The following is a 20030-nucleotide window of genomic DNA, read 5'->3' on the forward strand; positions in this document are numbered from 1 at the left end:
GGTAATAAAGGTGCACCGATACAGATACCAGTATCGGCTGGGGAGCCGATCCGGTCAGAAATGGTGGTATCGGAGAGTACTACCAAAGAGGGCGACGATACCATTTACCAGTCCAGTATTATAACACTTGACAGCAGCCATTTTTTTCTCCTGACGCTCACTACAATCTCTGTTGTGTGAGAACACGTGATCACTTTGCATGCCAAGCAGCTATCGCTATTGGCTTGCTCCTGACCAATGAGCGTACGCCAATAGCCGTTCTTAACCAATTTTTCATATGTAGGAAAAACAAACTACGAGAGAAAAATGCCGGCAGTCTGGAAATATTTCATCTTATAATCTCCGCTGCGTACAATGGCTGCATGCAATATTTGGGGCCTGAAAGTCTGGAGTGGTGGAGTTAAATCGGCCAGTTTCAACACCACGAACCTGATAAAACATTTGAAGACGAAACATGTGAACGAACACAAAGAGTTTGAGGTTGCAACAGCAGGACTGCTATCCAGAGGAAGGGGGCTGGAATGGAGCAACAATTCCTGGTCAGTTCAGTTTGTTTACTATACTTTTATTGTGTTTTACTGAAAGAAATGCAGCAGTAATTTGAGACCTGTTTCAAAAGTAGGGTAATATGCCACCTTTCAGAAATAGAAATAAGGGACGCTCCCCTCGCGCCCAAAGCCGTACAGGCGACGAAAAAAAAAGGGACACGTCCCAAAACTCCTAAAATGCATAGAAATGTACCTATATATATTCCGTATTGGGTCAATACAGAACGCAACTTTTAATTCTCAATTCGGAACGATTCCTTATTTCAAAGGACGGTTGGCAAGCCTAGTGTTGCTGCTGGTGCACAATGAGGAAGGCTAATAGAGACACAGGATGCTGTGGTCAATTATTATTACTTATAATTTCATGAAAGTTGCATTGTTTAACCTCTGAGAGGCAAAATTCAGGGTCTCAGGGTTTGAAAAAGTGTATCCATTATTCATTAATTGTATTTTTACTTTCTTACTGTTGGGCTAGAACTATACATGTTTTAATTTCACAAATTTAGCACTATTTTGGCCTTTGAGAGCCAAAGGTTTATTTAACTATTGTCACCCATACCAGGTATGCAATAAAAACTTCTACTGGTATCAGTATCCGCGCCAAAAAATGGTATCAGTGCAACACTAATCCTTAATGTGCCACATTTTTTAACCAGATTGCGGCAACCTGCAGACGGCTTTTCTCAGTGCTCCTGATATTAGTGGGCGTGAAGAAAGAACGAAGAGAGCAAGTACTTGCCTAATAAGGCATGGTACGACGTCAAATAGTGCTAAATTTCAGAACCTACCGTCACCAGAATGATTCAAATTTCAAACTGCAAATGTAATGTTAATGTTTTACCTTGATTTTTTTTTTTATTAAAAAAGAAATCTACTGCTTTCCCGTTTTGATGTTATTACAAAAAATGTAATTCATCACTTTTTACTTTAAATTAAAAACAAAACATTTGAAGATAATAAAGAGTATTTACTGCCCCCCTTTTTAAAATCAAAAAATGCACATGAACAAATAAAAATAAAATTGACAAATAAGAAAATATTTGCCATTAAAGGCTCATTAAAAAAAAAAAAAAAAAATTAATTAAAAAAAGGATTGGGACTCATCTTAGGGCCATTTTGTAGGCCAATAATTTTGACAATTTTAGTTGGAATGACCTCAAATTTTCACAGCTTGTGTAGAAACATGTCAAGTTTTTGTGTGTAGCGCTTGGCATTTCTATCTTTTCAGGTTAAGAAATGCCGTTCACTTCAAAAGAAAAGGCATTTTGCGTGTTAGAGTATGCTCGGACTCAGTCACCGAAGACAGTGCAGCATGCCTTCTTCACAAATTTTTCAAAGAAGGCACCAACTAAACAACAAAACTCAGAATTAAAGCTGCACAAGGAACTGTTACCGAAGACATATTGCTCATATTGAAGATTTATGAAAATCTGTCATAGAACCAACAAATATTTGTACTTTTCTTTGTAAATTTAACCAATAAAACTCAACATAAAGTGTATAATTCATCAAGTAGTTTCCGAGATATGGACATTTAGAATGGGGTCAACCATTTTGGAACACCCTGTACTTCAAAATAGAGATGTCTCGATATGGGCAAAAAAATGCGCATCGGTATTGGATCGGTCGACACGGAAAAATTCCATCCAGATTTCCGATCCCGTTTTTTTGAAAATCCGGTCCGGGTTTTCCAGCACACCGATATACATAATCCATTCCAGTTTTTGCTTCACTTACCCTAAAATCCGGTCCGCATTTTACGGCACACCTTAAACACATTACATTACCGTCTCCCAATTTACCGAGAGATTTTATCGGTAAAAATGTCAGCTGTGTGGGGTCATTTCACCTTAAAGGACGACAAAGACGAAGAGGCAGAGTGCAACATATGCCACAATAAAGTCAAGCGTGGTGGTAAAGCTGTAAGAAGTTTTAATACAACCAACCTAATCAAGCATTTAGCGACAATCCACCACAAACAATATAAGGAGTATGTTAAAAAAAACGAAGACAAAAAGAAAGGTCCTACGCAACTAACACTGACAGAAACTTTTGCTATGCGTGACAAACTGGCACTCGACAGTCCCAAAGCCCAGGGAATAACAAGAGTCATTGCCGAAGAATTCTGGATGACGAGCCATTATCTCTCGTGAGTAAAGACGCACCATCCAACACTTATGCTGCATTCCAGAGAAGTGGGAAGTCGGATTTATCCCACTCGGATGGTACCAGTTCCAACCTCAAAGTGTTCTAAGCAAATGTACACAACAAAGACGGCTGATGGCGACGAGGTGTTTTTTTATTTTGGCCATCCAAAGACATTTTGACCTCCAGCGAACCTTCCTTCCTATAAGCGATCAAATAGTAGAGGAAAAACGACAGCTGCGTTATAGCCCACACTGTAAACTGCCTTTTTTAGTTACATCCTTTGCTGATCGTCAATATAAAAAAGTAGCACAACAAAGATAATTCACCGTATGAGAAAAAAATTCATGGCGTCTCAAATAAACTTGATTACTACATTATTGTGTTATCATTCAATACGTTTTCTTGAGTGCCAGTGACGTCAGATTGAAACAACTTGGAAGTCGAGGTAGTTATTTTTTTCTCCGACTTCGCGACTTGGACCTCCCAGTTCGAGTGGCGTTCCAATGATATTTTCCTAGTCGGAGGTCGGAAAAGTCCGACATCCCACTTTTCTGGAATGCAGCATTAGAACCACGGTACAACATGCCCAGACGTCATTACATCCTTGAGCGATTCGGCCGTGGAAGATTGGAGAACGATTCACAAACATCCAAATTCCGATTATTGAAATATGTCAAGTAAAGCGGAACTAATACACAGCGCGGTCTTCGGGACGCAATGAGAAACGGACCGCATTGCGTCCCGAGAGTAAACATCATGCTTCCGAGAGTAAACATCATGCTTGTCTAGTCGATATCATATGTATATAGAACTAGATGCTAAATGACAGACTCGACGCCCTTAGCAACACATGCATTGAAAACTAGGAGCATTAGTAAACAAGCGCCATCTTAAAGCAGGAGACTTCCCTTGTAGGCTGTTGTAGTGAACCTTCCAAGCGAACCTAGTTAACTTTTTATCTAAAATACTCCTAAATCGGCAAAATCTTGACTTGAGTCTATCTTCAAAACAGTTTTAAAACTTTCACATGTCAAAAGAAGACAGAAGGGAAATTTATGGAATAACGGGAGCAATTTTAACAACTTTAACAGTTGATTTGCAAAATTAAATGAATTGAATAGTTTAAAGCTGCTGATACAGAATGGGGACTTCAGTAGAGCTGTCCCGACTAGTCGACATTGTCGACGTCATCGATGACGTAAATCCGTCGACGAGCACAACATCCCGTCGACGGTTAATGAAGGGTTAAAAAATATATGCGTGGAAAATTCAGAATGTCGGACGCTTGGTATGCAAGCGGGGAAATCGGCACAAAGCCAAAAAAAGCGCACCAAGAGAGAGAGAGTCCAAAACATTGACTTATTTTTAAAGAAAGAAAGGAGGGTACACTATTGTGTCCTGTCTCTTCAATGCCAAGCTTGGCTGCACGTCGGCCGTGAATGATAACGACAGGAGATTGTAAGTCCATCTAACTAACTAATGACATGTTTATTGAAGTTGCTAAGCCTGTCGCGATATGCAATGATTCCATTTATCGCATGGTAAATAAAAATGAGGGCGGTCATTTTCACGGCTGCGTTTTATCGTTGCGCGCGCGTGCGTGCGTACATTTGTGCGTGCGTGCTGATGGCATATGAAACTCCAGTTCTTTTATGTCATCAACACGCTGTAGAATTAAAGTTCAGACATACAAAATAAGAAAACACATCTATATTAAACACTATATACGTTAGCATTGCTCCATTGAAGTGAATGGGAAAAAACACGACCTACTTTAGCCGGCTATGAAACAGGCAGCCTTGTCCAAAACTTGAAGTTAAAAGGTGGCACTTCAAACATGAAAAATCGCTGGTTAACAGCATTTGCAAAAGGACAAAAAATCTATTACTGACACCACATGCAATGACAAAAAGTGATTTTTTTGTGGACTGTAAAGCATAAATTAGCGGTTTAGCGAGCGTGCTTCCGGTGAACATTTCAAAATAAAAGCATGTCATGTTCGTCATATAAATAACGATTTCTGGAGTTAATCCCACATACTTCAGATTCTACACTAAGAATACCTTTAAAATGACACCCTTTATGAAAAATCTGGCAATGAATAATTATTATAATACTTTTATATATAGTACTACAGTACACTATAATATTAATGCTAGGTATTTTTTTAAGAATTGTTTTGAATCATGTTGTAAAGGTGAAGTCAGTGTTCTGAATCTGTTTACATTCCATTCTTTTGCACAAGTTAATTCTATCAGCATTTGAACTCATTGTTTGTGATTTATTATTGTTATTTATCTGTTTATTTTTACTTTAATAAAGAATTTAAGTGTTCCAAAATGTTTTTGTAATTGATAAGCGTCAACAAAAATTTCATTGCTAAATTAGTAAAAAAAAAAAAAAATGTTTTTGTGAATTGATAAGCGTCTCAAAAATTTAATTGCTAAATTAGTAAAAAATAAATAAATAAATAAATAAAAAATTAAAAGATTAGTCAACTAATCGTAAAAATAGTCGGCTGATTAATCGGGAGAAAATTAGTCGTTTGGGATAGCCCTAGACTTGAGTATTTTATTTACTGTTTTAAAATGTTAACTTGATACTGAAATAGTCGTTTATTTAAACCTGAGAGGCTTTTTATACAATTTTTGTAACTAATGCATGAAACATTAAAAGCATCTAATAGTTGGGGGGTTTGTGGGATTTTCCACTGACAGTTTACAATATTATTTGCACGTTTTACTGACCGACAATGCCATTTGTTTGTTATTTATAATGTTTGGTGTTTTTCACTGAATAAACAGGTCAGTTTCTTGTTACCAACCGTTGTGTGTTATTCAAACTCACCTAATTCAGCTGGCTAGTTGTTATCAAGAGTACTAAAACCCTTTTCAACCTGAGTCTGACAACTAAGTAAGGAGGCTAAATAACTTTAAACTTTAATACATGCTCAGATAGGCCGGTATCGGTATCAGCCAGTATCGGTATCGGATTGGAAGTGCAAAAAAATATCGGTATCGGATCGGAAGTGCAAAAACCTGGATCGGGACATCCCTACTTCAAAATACTCGATTCATTTGGTAATCAATTCCTTTTTAATACTCGATTCATCGTGGCAATCCTAGTTGTAAGACATAATTGCCCTCCAAAGAAAACCATAGTTAGGATGTTGTCTGAAAGAATGATGAGTTTGACACCCTTGACTGAAGGGTAAAACAAATTGAACTTTAAAGCATGTAAACGAGCGCTGTCCTTTGCTTAGTGTTGTCTTGTGTTTCTGTTTTTTGTCAAGGCATTACGCAACAATGTACGGAGCAATAGCACAATAGGCCCTTACCTCATCATAATTGTAGCGGTAGTCAGCTTTTTTGGACTTCAGGTCCCACAACACCACCACGCCACACTCAAATCCAATGAGGAGCTGGAGTGACAAGAGACAGACATGCAAACTACGTCTTATCATTCAGTTACTTCTGCAGGTTCAATAGGGCTGCCACAAACAATTATTTTGTTAATCGGCAATTATTTTTGCAATAAGTTAACTTATTGGTTCATATATAAATCACATTATTTACTGTTATATCACTCTTGGCCTTAAATTTTAGCTGGAAATGCACACTGGAGCTAAATACTATGCCCTGAGAAAAGCTGAACTATAAATATGTAATTATCATTGTTTTTCACATGCAAAACAGAGGTTTGCAAATATCTCATCATGATGAATTGCAAAAAATAACCATCTGCCATCAGAACTGCAGGAATTAGAATATTTCTTTTACTTAAAAAAAAAAAATCAAGACGTTTAATTAAATACTTCTTAAAATAAAAAAAAACTGAACAACAAAGTGCAGTTTAGGGTGTAGTTCGCTTTTCACACGAGGTCAGCTGGGAAAAGAAATGATTGACCATCAAAATAGTTGAATTTGGTAATTGATTAGTTGAACATTTAGTACGTTTTTTTTTTGTCTTAGTAATTTAAAAAAATGTAAACAATAAAAATAAATAAAATGCATAAAAGAATATTCGGAAAGAATACAGACTATTCTTTTATTTGAATGCTTCTCATGATGACACATGTCATTAATGAATGAATGCTTAAGATAAAATAACACTTTGCATTTACTCGGTTATGTTTAATTAAATAACTTTTTGAGGAAAAATACTTCAAAGAGTAGTTTTACCATGCCAGACTTTTTACTTGAGTAGATTTGTGAAGAAGAAACACACTCTTACTCCACTACTTTGGGCTACACAAGTCGTTACATTTTTCTTTTTGATTCTACATATTAGGTTCACTTTATTTTTGCCAGTGTAGCTCTACCTTTTTCACCAATAAGACATCATAACAATAATCACATGACTCCATTAAAGCAGTAAGACATAAGAATACAATAATATTACCACACAAAAGCTTACAGGTGGAAGTCCTATGAAAACGCAGGCCTTTTCAATCACCTGGCGTCTTCAGAGCAACGTAAAAAATAAACTATTTCAAATAGTCAACACTACTTGAAAGAGGACTTCTACCTTTTTCCCAGTTTTTATTTGGTACCAATAGACCACAGAAAACCTGAGATATGCTCGCTTTAACTTGATGGTAGGAAATTTTTTATCCACTAGAGGGCAGTGATGCTCTTGGAACAGGTGAGGTTTTATTTCTGTACATTTTCCCCAGTCGGAATATGTTGATTTTTGTGGATTTATTTTGGATTACTTTGGTCATGCAATAAATTAGAGTACAGAGGTTGCGCTAGACTTTTTCGTTGTCTGTCATTTTGACTGACAGGGTCATAAAAATCCGGTCATAATCTATTTTTACCCGTCACTTAAATTTTTAAAATGATGATAATGACATTGTGGTGACCCTTTGTTTGGCATAATTCACCTTCCGTACTTGTGTGTCCATTTGGCCGAGCACGTTACCGGCTACGACACAGTCACGTGACAGAGACACTTAAGAGCCGCGCGCGTTCCGGCTTGAATAGAGTTTACAGAGAGCAGCAGAGCTACAGCGGCTGGACACAGCAATTCGAGCTAACAAGACTCTTAACATTGCATACCGCTTCAACATATTCAATAGTATTTAGTTTTCATTCATTTTAAATTAATATTTTGTCCGAACAAGCTTAACAGAGAATCCACACCGTACCATCACACATCAAGCAGATGAATATGTAACTTTTTCTCCGCAGTGACAAAAACAGATGACTGTGGCCCCAGTAGCTAGGCTACATATGGAACAATGAAATTAACAGTTCACGTGCTGTGGCCTGAACGGAGTCTTACACCTTCCTCCTGGTGCGCATGGACTTGAATTGCGTGCCCGCTTCTGTAGTCCCTGTTTTTTCACCTCTTTTATCAACACCATCATCGTTTTGGGGCTTTTTGAAGAAACTTCGGACACTCAGTTGCCTTGACATTTTTCAGAGTAAGGCCAACGACATCATGCATCAAGAGAGACAATAGCTAATTAATATGCTCACTCGACACCCTGTGGTCTGGGGTGTGAATTGCAACCTGTCAAAGTGACAGATGGACTTCAGTTTTTTCCGTCACCGTTTTAAAAAATCAGTCAACGACGGAAAATATTCGGTTAACGCGACCCCTGGAGTATAATGTTATAATGTTAACAGTTCATTTAGAGGATGACGTGCTGAGTAAAAAACATAGATACCATTGTTTAAAAAACAAAATTTGACAATGTTAAGTGATTAAGTGAACACTTTTTTTTTTTTTTTTTTTAACTTGTACTTGAGTAAATTTTTGGGATGACTACTTTTACTTGAGTATAGTGATCCCTCGTTTTTCGGGGTTAATGGTGACCAGAACCGAAAAGTGAAAAACCGTGAGGTAGGATTTAATTACAGTACCTACGTGATGCGTAGGGGAACTTGGCAAACCTCCTAGATGTCGTGTAGGTTGACTCACGACCAATGAGCGCGTGTAATTGGATATGATGCTTTATTTGCGGGTAAAATAAAAGTTAAAATTTACTTTTTTTTTTTTTTTTTTTTTGAATACTTTTTGAAACCCCACGACGAATCCGCAGTCTTTGGCTACTCTCCCCACTTCTGCTTTTAACAGATTTCATTAAATGTCCTAACCCTAACCACAACCCATACATTTGAAACAATGTCACCTTTGCATCAAAGCGAGACAATTTACTGAATGACAATGAAATCTGTCATCAGCATTCATTCATACTCATTACAAGTGTCATGTCATGATTATGACAGCCTTGTGTTAGTATAATGATAAGCATTCAAATAAAGTGTACCCAAATATTCACTATCAAGTTGCTTAATAAGAGGATGTAGACCATACATAGTTCAAGAATGTCTCTAAACGATAAATAGACAATAAAAATAGTCCTGGATTGATATGATAATCAATTAGCTGTTGAATAGACAGTAAATGGCAGCCCTAAAATCAAATTATCTATTATCTATCTATCACAGTGCAAATCTGTAAGCGATACTGATCAAAATTCCATCCAAAACTACCCATTTTTAAAGGAAAACTCCTTTTAGCCTTTCAATGATTCTCTGTGTGGTCTTGGCTACATGTCAGTGAACAGCAGTTGTTACCTTTCCTTCGTCCATGGGGTTATCACTGATGTGCACTACTGGCCCTGGGTGTGTCTTGGTGGATCTGTGTGGGGGTTAAAATGGAGGAAAGAAAACAGGCATCTACAGTTAGCCGTTATTGCATTCTCCCCATTAGCATGCAGCTAATACGACATTAAAAAGGAGTACATTATGATGCCACTGGACAAGAAACTGTTGTATTCACATGCTGTTGTTAGCCGTGTTACTTTCGAGGAAGGAAAAAAAACTTTAGTCTCATCTGAGAAGAGTGCCAAAGAATAGAAAAATACTATGGAAGGAAGGGAGCCCAGGGTCAAATGAGGGTACGGGAGAGATTACAGAGTGCAGAGACACCATCATTGTGGAAACAGAGAGAGGGAAGAAGTGTGCATCTGGCCTGAGAGAAAAGTGTTGCCGCCTGAGAGTGCAGCGGTCTGGCTGGCCCGACTAATGATCTCATTGCTGCTAAGTCGATACAGCAGCAATGAGGATGAAGGGGTTAAAAAATGTCCAAAAGTAACTTCACTCAATAATCATCACGTGACACACCACATAATTGTAAATACAGTCAACCCCGTCATTGACGACAACAGATAGCCAATCAATTTGACCTGGGGGGTTTTCCAGATCATTCCCATATTTTTCCCCTCCATTCACCCTTTGATTTCCCTTTTCTGTATTTTTCCCCCTTCATCCACCCTCTCATTTTCCATTTTCCATAATTTTCCCCTTAATCCACCTTGTTGTTTTTCATTTTCCATATTTTTTCCCCTGCAAGAATGTTACTTGAAAATCTGTTTGCACGAGAAGTAGGAATGATTGCATCTCAATGTTCTGGTAGGCAACAACAATAATCAAAAAGCTGAGAACCATGACTAAAGGAAGTGAAAAGCGATACTCATCTGTAGAAGGAGAACCTTTTATAGGGCAAATGACTTTTATGCCAGATAAAAAAATTTTTTTTTAAAAAGACGGCATCTACATACGTACGTAGGGATAACATTTTGGGTCCTGAAGGCCAAAATATTAACATTTAGTATATAAGTGTGCAAAGTCTCAATTATAACAGTGTATATGTATTCATTTTAACATTAATGGGTATTTATTTTCATACTATTTATGTGTATTGTAAATGAATAAACTAATAATATTAATAAAAATAATAATATGAATTACACTCTGGTTGTGAGGGTGTGATTCATATGGTGATAAATCGTTATTTTCGTTATCGTTATTTTAGTCAATGGAGCATTTGCTTTGACTTAGCTAAAAATTGCCCAATTTTCAACCTATTTTCAAACGGCTTGGTTTTTCATGAGTGTCAGAGATGGAGTTGATTACTGACTGGTATAAGTTCTTTTTGCAGAAATGTGATTGTGATCATTTCTGCTAAAATGTCAAGATCTAGGAGGGAAAGCCAAAAAAGAAGAGGACTCACAGTTCGATGGCTTTGTTCCACATGATGACATAGCCTGAGAGGGTGAAGGATTCCACGTTGACAATGTGGATGTTGCCTCTTTCCGTGCCTATGTAGAGCCACTTGCTCTGGAAGGGCAGGTGACAGTACGTGATTCTGTGAGATGAAGAAGTAACTCTCACTTATGTGTTGCCACTGGGCAGCATTTGGCTTCCAAATAGCACTTCAGGAAACTGAAAACTACATAGCTGTCAGAATATTAAACGTTAAAAAAATGGGCCTTGTTTGATTGTATGGTGTTTCAAGCTGAGTCAGTCAAAAAAAAATAAAAAAAATCCATATCGTCCGATCTGGAAAAATCCATATTGTCCGATCTGGAGTCTTTCAATGATTTAAAAAAAAAAAAAAAAAAGATTTTTGTATTGTTTATTCACCTTTTATATTTTTAGTAATTAAACCAAAACACTTAACCCCATAAAGCCCTGACGTCCACATATGTGGGCATTACAAAATTCGTATGTAGATGTACCACTGTATGTGCACCAAGCAGCACTATGCACTTCATTCTTTCTTACAGTATATCCTCTATTTGTCTATTGAACGTGATAATTGTGAATTTTGTTTAAACTTGTAATAAACAAAACATTTTAAAAGCTTTAAATAGTTTTATCCATATATGTTCCCCCCTTCCTCCGAAACACTGGCCTCACCTCAGCCAAACCCCAGTAATTTTGGTCAAGAACCACCACTGAATGCAAATTCATCTTAACAGCCTTACAGAATATATTAACAGAATTGCTTCAAGTGATACTGTACCTCTCCCTGTTGAACTTGAGCGAATGCAAGATGGCAGGAATCTTTTGCCGCAAGTTCCACAGATGGATGCTGTCATCAGCTAAGGCACTCACTAGCGCCCCCTGAGAAAAGGGGGAAAAAATACATCCCACAATTGTGAATAAAACATGCAATTGGGTAGTGACTGGAATAGTAAGGACATAAGTATGATACAAAACAAAATTCAAACCTCGTTGATGAGGAACTGTAGCTGGATGACGGCGGCACCACTCTCATGTTGGCAAAAGCATTCAACGCCTGCACGTCCAAAACTGCAGGTTGACTTTGTTAAGGAAAAATAAACATGGACAAAGGCAAAGGCCAAAAACATATGCCAAATTCATATCGGTAAGTTTGTGACATTACATTTAGGCAAATTCCTGTAAATTATGTCAATTACTGAGAGAATTTTTTAAGGGGGTGCCAATACTTTTGGCCAGGTTGTGTGGTTATAGTCTCATCTCCAGAGATGTTTGTCACAGCCAAAGTTGACGTTAAAATGCTTTGGCAAAACAAGCGGAGGGTTTTGTGTCGTTTGACACTTATTGCCATGATTTGTAATGAGGAAAATGCTTCGGAGATCCATTTCTGGCCTGATGCGTCATTACTACTGCAGACTGGGATGTCTCAATGTTCGCACTCGGCAATAAATGGCTTTTTGTAATGAGGGCGAAAGATGGGATTTAATGTTCAGGCGGAGGGGTGGGTGGGTGTGAGTGTATGCCATCTTTTTACAGAAGATAACAGATGGGTCATTCCATAATTGGAAGACATTTGATTCAGAATTCTTGAAAAAAATCATTCACTTTCCTGGTTTTTTTCTTTATCAATAATTGGCAATAAAATATCAAAAGCCTATTTCATCTAACAGATCAATGGTGAAATTTGTATTACATTGCATATTTACAATATTTGGCATAATCACACTAAAACGTTGCATGTAACAGGTTTGCAAATCTATGAATTTAACTTTTTTCTAGGAGAAGCTAGCTGCTTAGCAGTTATTGCTGACAGAGATGAAAAATGTACTTATGGAAATAAGAAAAAAATTAATTTTCCTATTCTGATTATATGCATAATAGGGTTACATGAGGCCCAGTGAAGTTATTTTATAAATATTTTAAAATTACAAGAGAACAACATCATTCTTTAGGAAAACTGAGGATGTCACACATTCCACCAGTAATAATTCATATTTGAAAAAAGTTTATTTAAACAAATGTTTACAAAGTTGGAAGAAATCAATGAAACAAATAAGATTCTTTTTTTGTGTGTGTGTTAACTCGTTGGCTGCTGTTGACCTCCAAACAATTTGAACAGAGAGGGTGGCAGCCAAAGAACATTCATTCATTCATTGCCAGCATTCCCAGTTCAAATGGACTGGATGTCTACTAGCTATCGTAATTTTCAGACTATGAGCCACCACCCAACAAATTTGACACGAAAATGACATTTTTTTCATCGATAAGCCACACCGGACCACAAGCCGCAGCTGTCTTCACTGTATTACGGGATATTTACACCAAAAGATATTAACCGGTAACACTTTATTTGACAGCGGCATCATAAGACTGTCATAAGACCAGCATAATTATGATATGGCACGGTCATGAGCATTAATGAAGGCTTATGACAAATGTCATTTAGTGTCATCCGGCCAATTATCTCACTTTTGAATGGATGTAAAAGATCCGAGCTGGACATAAATGGAGTTGGTGACAAAATTTGTTGGATGACACTTAAAAGACATCCGTCATAAGCATTCATTAATGCCAATGACAGTGTCATGTCATAATTATGACGGTATTATAACAGTCTTATAATGCCGCTGTCAAATAAGGTCTTACCTATCAACCCAAATAAATCTACAAATAAGCCGCACTGGAGGACTATAAGCTGCAGGATTCGAAATAAGCAAAAAGGTGACTTATAATCCGAAAATTACGGGATGAACAAATTTAAGTTCACAGCAGAAGAATGAAAAGAGTCATATGATTGGACATCTATCATCGTCAATGGCACTGAAAGGGTTGAATTTAATTTTCACTGTTTGAGTCCAATTTGGTCATTAGGTACTTAACAAAAGAAAATTTGGCCTTTTAGAGGGGCCTCCAGACTTTTCCCAAATATTTTTCTATCATTCTGTTCTTTAGTTTTGGTTTGAGGACAAGTCAATTTCCCTCAAGTGCTATGATCTCTGCTATAACGCAGAATTTCACATATTCACATATCAAAAAGTACATAGCAAACTGCAAGCATGTGTTGACACATCCCATCTGAAATGCATCAAGCGTTCCTGTCGCTCATACTGGAATTATTGTCACTTTGCCGTGAAAGGTCAACATTTAAGGTAGCTCTGGCTTACCTGAGTAAGCAATCAGCAGCACTTCCACACAAACAGGCGGATTAAAACACTGTAGCAGAGGGCACATCTTGTAAAACTCGACATTTATTGCTTGTCGACACCTCATTGAGTACAGGCCCGTCGAGCGGTGACGGCCTTTCCAAAATCCAGGGGGCGGCAAGGGGAATCGATGCAACTTGTCTTCTGATAAATGGACCAATTGCCTGAACGACAGTAATCCCATTGGCTCCACCTCACACATTAAAGAGGTAGAGTTGCCGTGTAAACACAACAGTTTCTTAATCAGAAAACGTGAGAGCAGACGGACCACCTCCAAATTAAAACAACTCTTTGCGTTTGCAACCTTAAAGCGCCTATGACAGGATAAAAACAAGTCTTAAATAGCATTATTATGTGAATTAGAATCATATTTTGAGACGACTCCTCAAAACAGGAATTTATTCATTTTCATGGCGCGGGATTAAAAAATTGAATAAATAAAACTATCGCTTCCATACACATCCAAGCTGGCAACTTTTTTTGTCAAATAAACTTACCAAAAGCAACATTTTAAAAATAAGAATACTTGCCATTTTTTCTTTATTTTCTTAAATAAATCCCATTATTCGAAAAACAAAGAATTGAACTGAAGGGGCTCATAGCTGTAACCTTATGCAGTCCCATCTCCACCTTTAACTCCTATCACTGATGTAGCAGACCTCACTTTGGTTCTTCCGCTCTCATACATGCGCTACACTTAATTGTTGATTACTGTACAGTGGTTAAATTTAAAACAAACTCTGTACAGTTTAAGCCAAGGATACAGCCTCAAAGCTCCGTTTTGCGTCCCAACGGCCAAGATCTTCTGCACAGGGTCGAAGGCCATGGAGGACGGCTGATATGGGAAACCATGACGCACGGTCTAGTAGTGAGACAAAGCATAAATGAGAATCAGAAAGCATCAGAGAAATTTCATCAAAACGAAGGGCCAAGTGATTAACCCTTGAGAGTCGAAGGACGCGCCGGCACGTCCTCAGCGCACGTCGTCTTTGAAGCGCCCTCACGTTTTAATTACGTCACCCTTATGCCTTTGGTTGGTCTCGTTTTAAAGTGCGGAAGTTGCGGTTTACTCTCGTTATTATTTGAAGTCAATCGACCAACTAGAACGTGAGATATTGTCATTTAAGTTTTATAGTTTTATTGTCCTCTCAAAAAAACATTAAAACGCTGCATGGATCATTTGTTTATGTCTATATTTCCATCATTTCTTGTCCTTTTTCAAAACGGAAGCTCCATGGAAAAACACAAATCAAACGAACCCTTTCGAAGTCACAGTGGAAGCACAAAATGCGTTTTGTTTTTTTTGTTTTTTATAAATATAACTGCCGCGCGAGGTTCTACCGAACGAGAGGGGAGGAGTGTTCTGAAGCAGCGAGGTGGCGAGCGACGGCCGTTTGGTTCGAGCAGCGACTTTGTGTGACTTTGACAATGAACGGAAAACTAAATTTAGCGCAAGAAATTGTGCTTTTTGATCAACTTGAGGAAGAGGATGGTCCAAATTCGTCATCATCGTCTTCTTCAGAAGAGTCCTCGAGTGAAGATAGTGACGGATTTGAACACGTGGGTGACGCCATCGACGAGCAGAGGTAAGCCAACTCACTCTTTTTTTTTTATGATGAAAAAGTTTCTTTTGAAAGTTTCTTTTTATATTGCAAGACAAAGTTAATTTTGATGCAATATAAGTGTGTGTTTGTGAATATAATAATAAAATGTGCATATCAGATCAAAGTCGTACGTGCACTGTGGGTATCCCAGGCAGGAATTTATAATTTGTGGTGTTCTACTTTCTATATGAAGATTAGGGATGTAGCACATATTCAGCTATGGTATTCTTTCTATTGTCATACATATAGATTTCCATTATTATTTATTGCTGTATATATTTTTATTTTATACTTTATTATTTTCATAAATACTGACTTTTTTCATGTACATTTATAGTGACAATGAAAGTAAAGTGAAATGAAAATGGAAGGGTGGAAAGAGGACCAACACCCCATGGAAGTGTGAGCTGTGTGATGTAGCCCTGTCTAATTCCAGAACGAAACTGCTTTTCAGAGTGGCAAGCCTGACAAAAATTTAACTTGTTTATTGTAAATATTTTTGAAAATACTTTTTTTTCCAATGTTATATATATATTTTTTTCCCCACAATCAGCATTCTCAATTTGTGTATATAAATGTGTGTTCAAGAAGCTTGATTGTGTGTACATAGTTTTCATCAGGTGATGGGCCGCAATACCTAAACTCATAAAGAGATGGCCTCTAAACACTTTTTGTGTTAGATGGTATATATTTTTTCACTGTTCTTCACTGTTTGGTCTGCTGTATATAACCTGTTTTGACTAGAGCATGTATAAAGGCAAAAAACGCCTATGGCTATACCTGTTGTTTATGTTGAATTGTCAAATATAAGACTATTTATTCTAAATTTTTTTGGTTGAATGTTCATACTAACATGTTGAATAAATATTACAAAGTTTCAAAACGGTTCGTTACGCATGTTTGGTTGTCAATTGGACATCAATATTAAAAATTTTGACAAAACGATTTTGGAATTTTTGGTCTTTTTGGGCCCAAAATGATGATTTATAATTGGTTAGTGAAGGAAACAACAGTTTGGACATGAAGTTCAAGGTGTCACAAAAAAAGGGACCAAACCAGGTCATCGTAAACAATTCTTTCTTTGAAATATAAAGGCAACTTCAAAGGCATGCAAAATCAGACAAAATAGGCCCAGACCTTAAAGGGTTAAATTGGCTTTTTCACTATACTCTGATGTAATGAATTTCGTATCCCATTGCTTATGGAAAAAGCAGATGACAACAACATTATTCAACACTATTAATCCTTGTAATGATTCCAAATACACTGCCAGAAAGGAGTTCATCAGAAGCAAGCGGTGGAAGGTTTTGGATTTGCAGAGTCAATTATCAAACTTAAACTTGAAAGAGAATGTGATGTATGTCATATGTGTTCCAATACCATTCATAAATTATATTTCTAAAATAGAGTTCTATTCCTGTTATGCTCACATTCACACTTGTGGAAAATTTTGGACACGAGTGGTTGGACAACACCCAAGCAAGCATGGGGAGAACATGAAGCCTCTACATATGAAGAACTCAGCAAAGATTCAAAACCAGAACAGGGTTTCCCTCAGTGCTTTAAACGCCTGCCAGGCTGCACTGACAGAGCCCGTTTTCCTATTCTAAATTAATTGGATGCCCGTCTGTGTCAATGGCAGGCAAGGAGTTATTCATTCATCTTCCATGCTGCTAATCATCACGAGAGTTTCAAGGGTGCTGGAGCCCATCCCATAACTATGGTCAGTCAGCAGGGTTCACCCTGAATTGGTTGCTAGCCTACACCAGGAAACACCAGCAAACACCCATAACTACAGACAAATTGGAGCGTTCGGTCAGCCTATCATGCATGTTTTGGGATGTGCGAGGAAACCAGAGTACCTACAGAAAACCCACGGTAGGCCCGGGGAGAACATGCAAAGACCCCACAGAGGCAGACGTTCTTCCATTATACCACACATATACATATATATAGGGGGGCATAACCAGAGTGTAGTTGTTTTGATTTTATTTCTGTTTTAAACAACATTTTATTCATTTATCATTTTCTTTGTGAGTATGTGTATGTATGTGCATATACATACATACAGTACATACAAGCCGTATATATATATATATATATATATATATATATATATATATATATATGGCGGAAAACACTCAGGTGACTTGAAGTTCCGCTCTGAGACCCCCAATTTGGCCAAATTTATAAATTGTCCGATATGCATGTGTGATACACCATTGGAAAGCTTAAAATCTCAGTTTTCTGGGGGAAGAAACATTTTGAACAGGAGGGCATTTAAAAAAAAATAATAAATAAAATTTAAACAACAAAACCCTATCTGGAGGCGAGAGCAGAATTAAAGACGCCACGATTTTAACGAGATAGTATTGCGTACATACCATGTTTCGGTCCAAAAACTCCATGTAGTATGTATCTGATGATGATGATGACAATGACAATAAATTCATCACCGAGTGTCAAGACACAGCTGTGAATGGCCACGGCCGGATTTTTTTTTTTTTTTTTAATTTAATGGGTGAAACATGGTGATATAACAAGGGTCGCGATGCAGAAATCGCAGACAACAAGGAGTGGTTGAGACTTTATTTTTCATATAGTTACCCTTTTAAACGTTATTTTTCAATTTTTTTTGTTTGAATTGATTATTTATCGTCTAACATATCGGGGAAAATGCGACAGTAACAAAAAATATATAATTAAGCGATAGTTATGATAGTTTTTTTACAGACACCATATTTTTCATTGTGACGTCATTTGTCTAAAAGTTTAAAATATGCGAGTGAATAATTTTTAAAGTTTTTTTTTTTTAAACTAAACATTACACATCAAATAATGATTCTAAGCTAAAAATGACAGACATTTTGAATAAAAATATAATTACCTTCTTTTTATGACTAGGTTGAAACAAAAGCGGTTGCGCGACGTCTGTAAACGGGGGTTTTCAGGGTAAAACGGACAAATTAAAAATAGTTCGGAGGCTTAGTGGGCCATGAATCTGCTATGGCAGCATATAGACATGTTGTTCTATTAAACACAACAGTTCTTTTGGCTTAAAATACAGCAGTTTATTTTAAAGAGGGGTGCAAGAGAAGAAACTGCTTTTTCAGTCTTGTCTGTGTTTTCCGCCATATATATATGAAAAATTGACAACTTGTGGACACCACATTTTTGGTCATGTAGGCCACATTTGTAGATCCAATTTTAATATTGTGCCCTGGCCTTCATGATCCAAAATGTGATGTTCACATATATGTGAACACCAGGACCTTATGAAGTTGTTTATATTATCTCGTTTAAATACCAAAAATTGTCATTTGCTCTATTAAGGTTAATATTCAGTTTTTCATGATAGGAATAGCGAATAAAATAGGAAACTTGAGTTGAGACGAAAAGTGAAGCTCCCAACATCTCACATGACCGCCACAGGGTAGCGTCATGTCGTCTTTCAACCATGTGAACAAGAGGCACCCCAGCTCGGTTTAACTAGCCGGCGAGCCCCGCAGGCTAGCCGGGGCTGAATGAGAGCCGGGGGAAACAAGTCAGTGCGGTGCAAACACATTGTTTGGCAGAAAGCCACCAAACACAAACCGTACATGAGACTCAAGTTCATTTAGAAGTACAAATTCCCCACTCGAGTTGTCACCCCGGGATAAGGAGCGAGAAGTACGGCACCTTGCAAAGCTGAAAATGTTCCGACTGCAGGGTCTCCGGGACGGCGTCGTTCTCCTTGGCGGCCCCCACTTGAGCGGCAGGCGAAGATGACGAGGAGGAAGCCGCCGTCAAGCCATCCAGCACCTTACGAATGTTGAACTTCTTCATTTTCTTTGGTGGTGTCTTGCGGAGGATGAGGCGGTGGGCAGACGTGCCGCACCGTGCGAGTTGAGTTGAGCAGCCGTCAACTGGCTAGCCGAGGGAGGGGAGGGTTTAGCGAGACAGGGAGATAGCGGTTAGCCGCTAGCTGGTTCGCTTGACTCGTACACTTTCAACGCAGTTCTGTGTCCATCTCGCGGGCCGTGGAGCGGGAGGTTTACGCCGAACGTCATCGATTGAAACCTGTCCCCGCGTCGTGGCCCAGCCTCAATCCGGCATTTACGCGTCTTCGAGAATGAGGCGATTAGACGAGCTGCCGCTGCGCCCTCCCCTACCACTGTCAGCCCGTTTCTCTGCCCCACTCACAGTCGCCGAGCGGGGCGGAAGGACGGAACCTAGTTGCCAGCCCCTAGCTGCTAACAGGCTACGGAAATTACGGAAAAATCCCGGATGTACGAAAGCTTTAATGCAATAATTGCGAGGGAAAGTAATCCTATAATGATTTGAACATTTGTTAACAAATTGTTGTCATACGATTGATAATATAACAGTGGCTCTAATAATATTAATGACATATGAAACCATTATATGAGTAATAATAGTTATCATAAATCATAATAAAGTCATACTGTTGAATATAGTACAGTACAATACAAGAACGTAGGTTTGCAT

The 20030-nt window shown here is 38.0% G+C and overlaps 1 protein-coding gene across 9 annotated transcripts in view; it reads right to left on the reverse strand.

Annotated features, from left to right (window-relative positions):
* The window catches only part of stxbp5b (syntaxin binding protein 5b (tomosyn)), a 68996-nt gene extending 49220 nt beyond the window's left edge, over positions 1 to 19776 (reverse strand). For all 9 annotated transcript variants that reach the window (XM_057858918.1, XM_057858917.1, XM_057858912.1 and 6 more), the window contains exons 1-7: positions 19221 to 19776; positions 14703 to 14800; positions 11725 to 11806; positions 11517 to 11617; positions 10722 to 10856; positions 9284 to 9347; positions 6034 to 6117 (exon numbers count right to left, since the gene is read on the reverse strand). In XM_057858918.1, the coding sequence (XP_057714901.1) occupies positions 6034 to 6117; positions 9284 to 9347; positions 10722 to 10856; positions 11517 to 11617; positions 11725 to 11806; positions 14703 to 14800; positions 19221 to 19367 (711 nt within the window). In that variant the 5' untranslated portion in view covers positions 19368 to 19776. The remainder of the gene's footprint in view (positions 1 to 6033; positions 6118 to 9283; positions 9348 to 10721; positions 10857 to 11516; positions 11618 to 11724; positions 11807 to 14702; positions 14801 to 19220) is intronic.
* Between the last annotated feature and the right edge of the window lie 254 nt (positions 19777 to 20030).

The sequence above is a fragment of the Corythoichthys intestinalis genome, chromosome 15 (assembly GCF_030265065.1).
Source record: "Corythoichthys intestinalis isolate RoL2023-P3 chromosome 15, ASM3026506v1, whole genome shotgun sequence".
In the NCBI taxonomy this organism is placed as follows: domain Eukaryota; kingdom Metazoa; phylum Chordata; class Actinopteri; order Syngnathiformes; family Syngnathidae; genus Corythoichthys; species Corythoichthys intestinalis.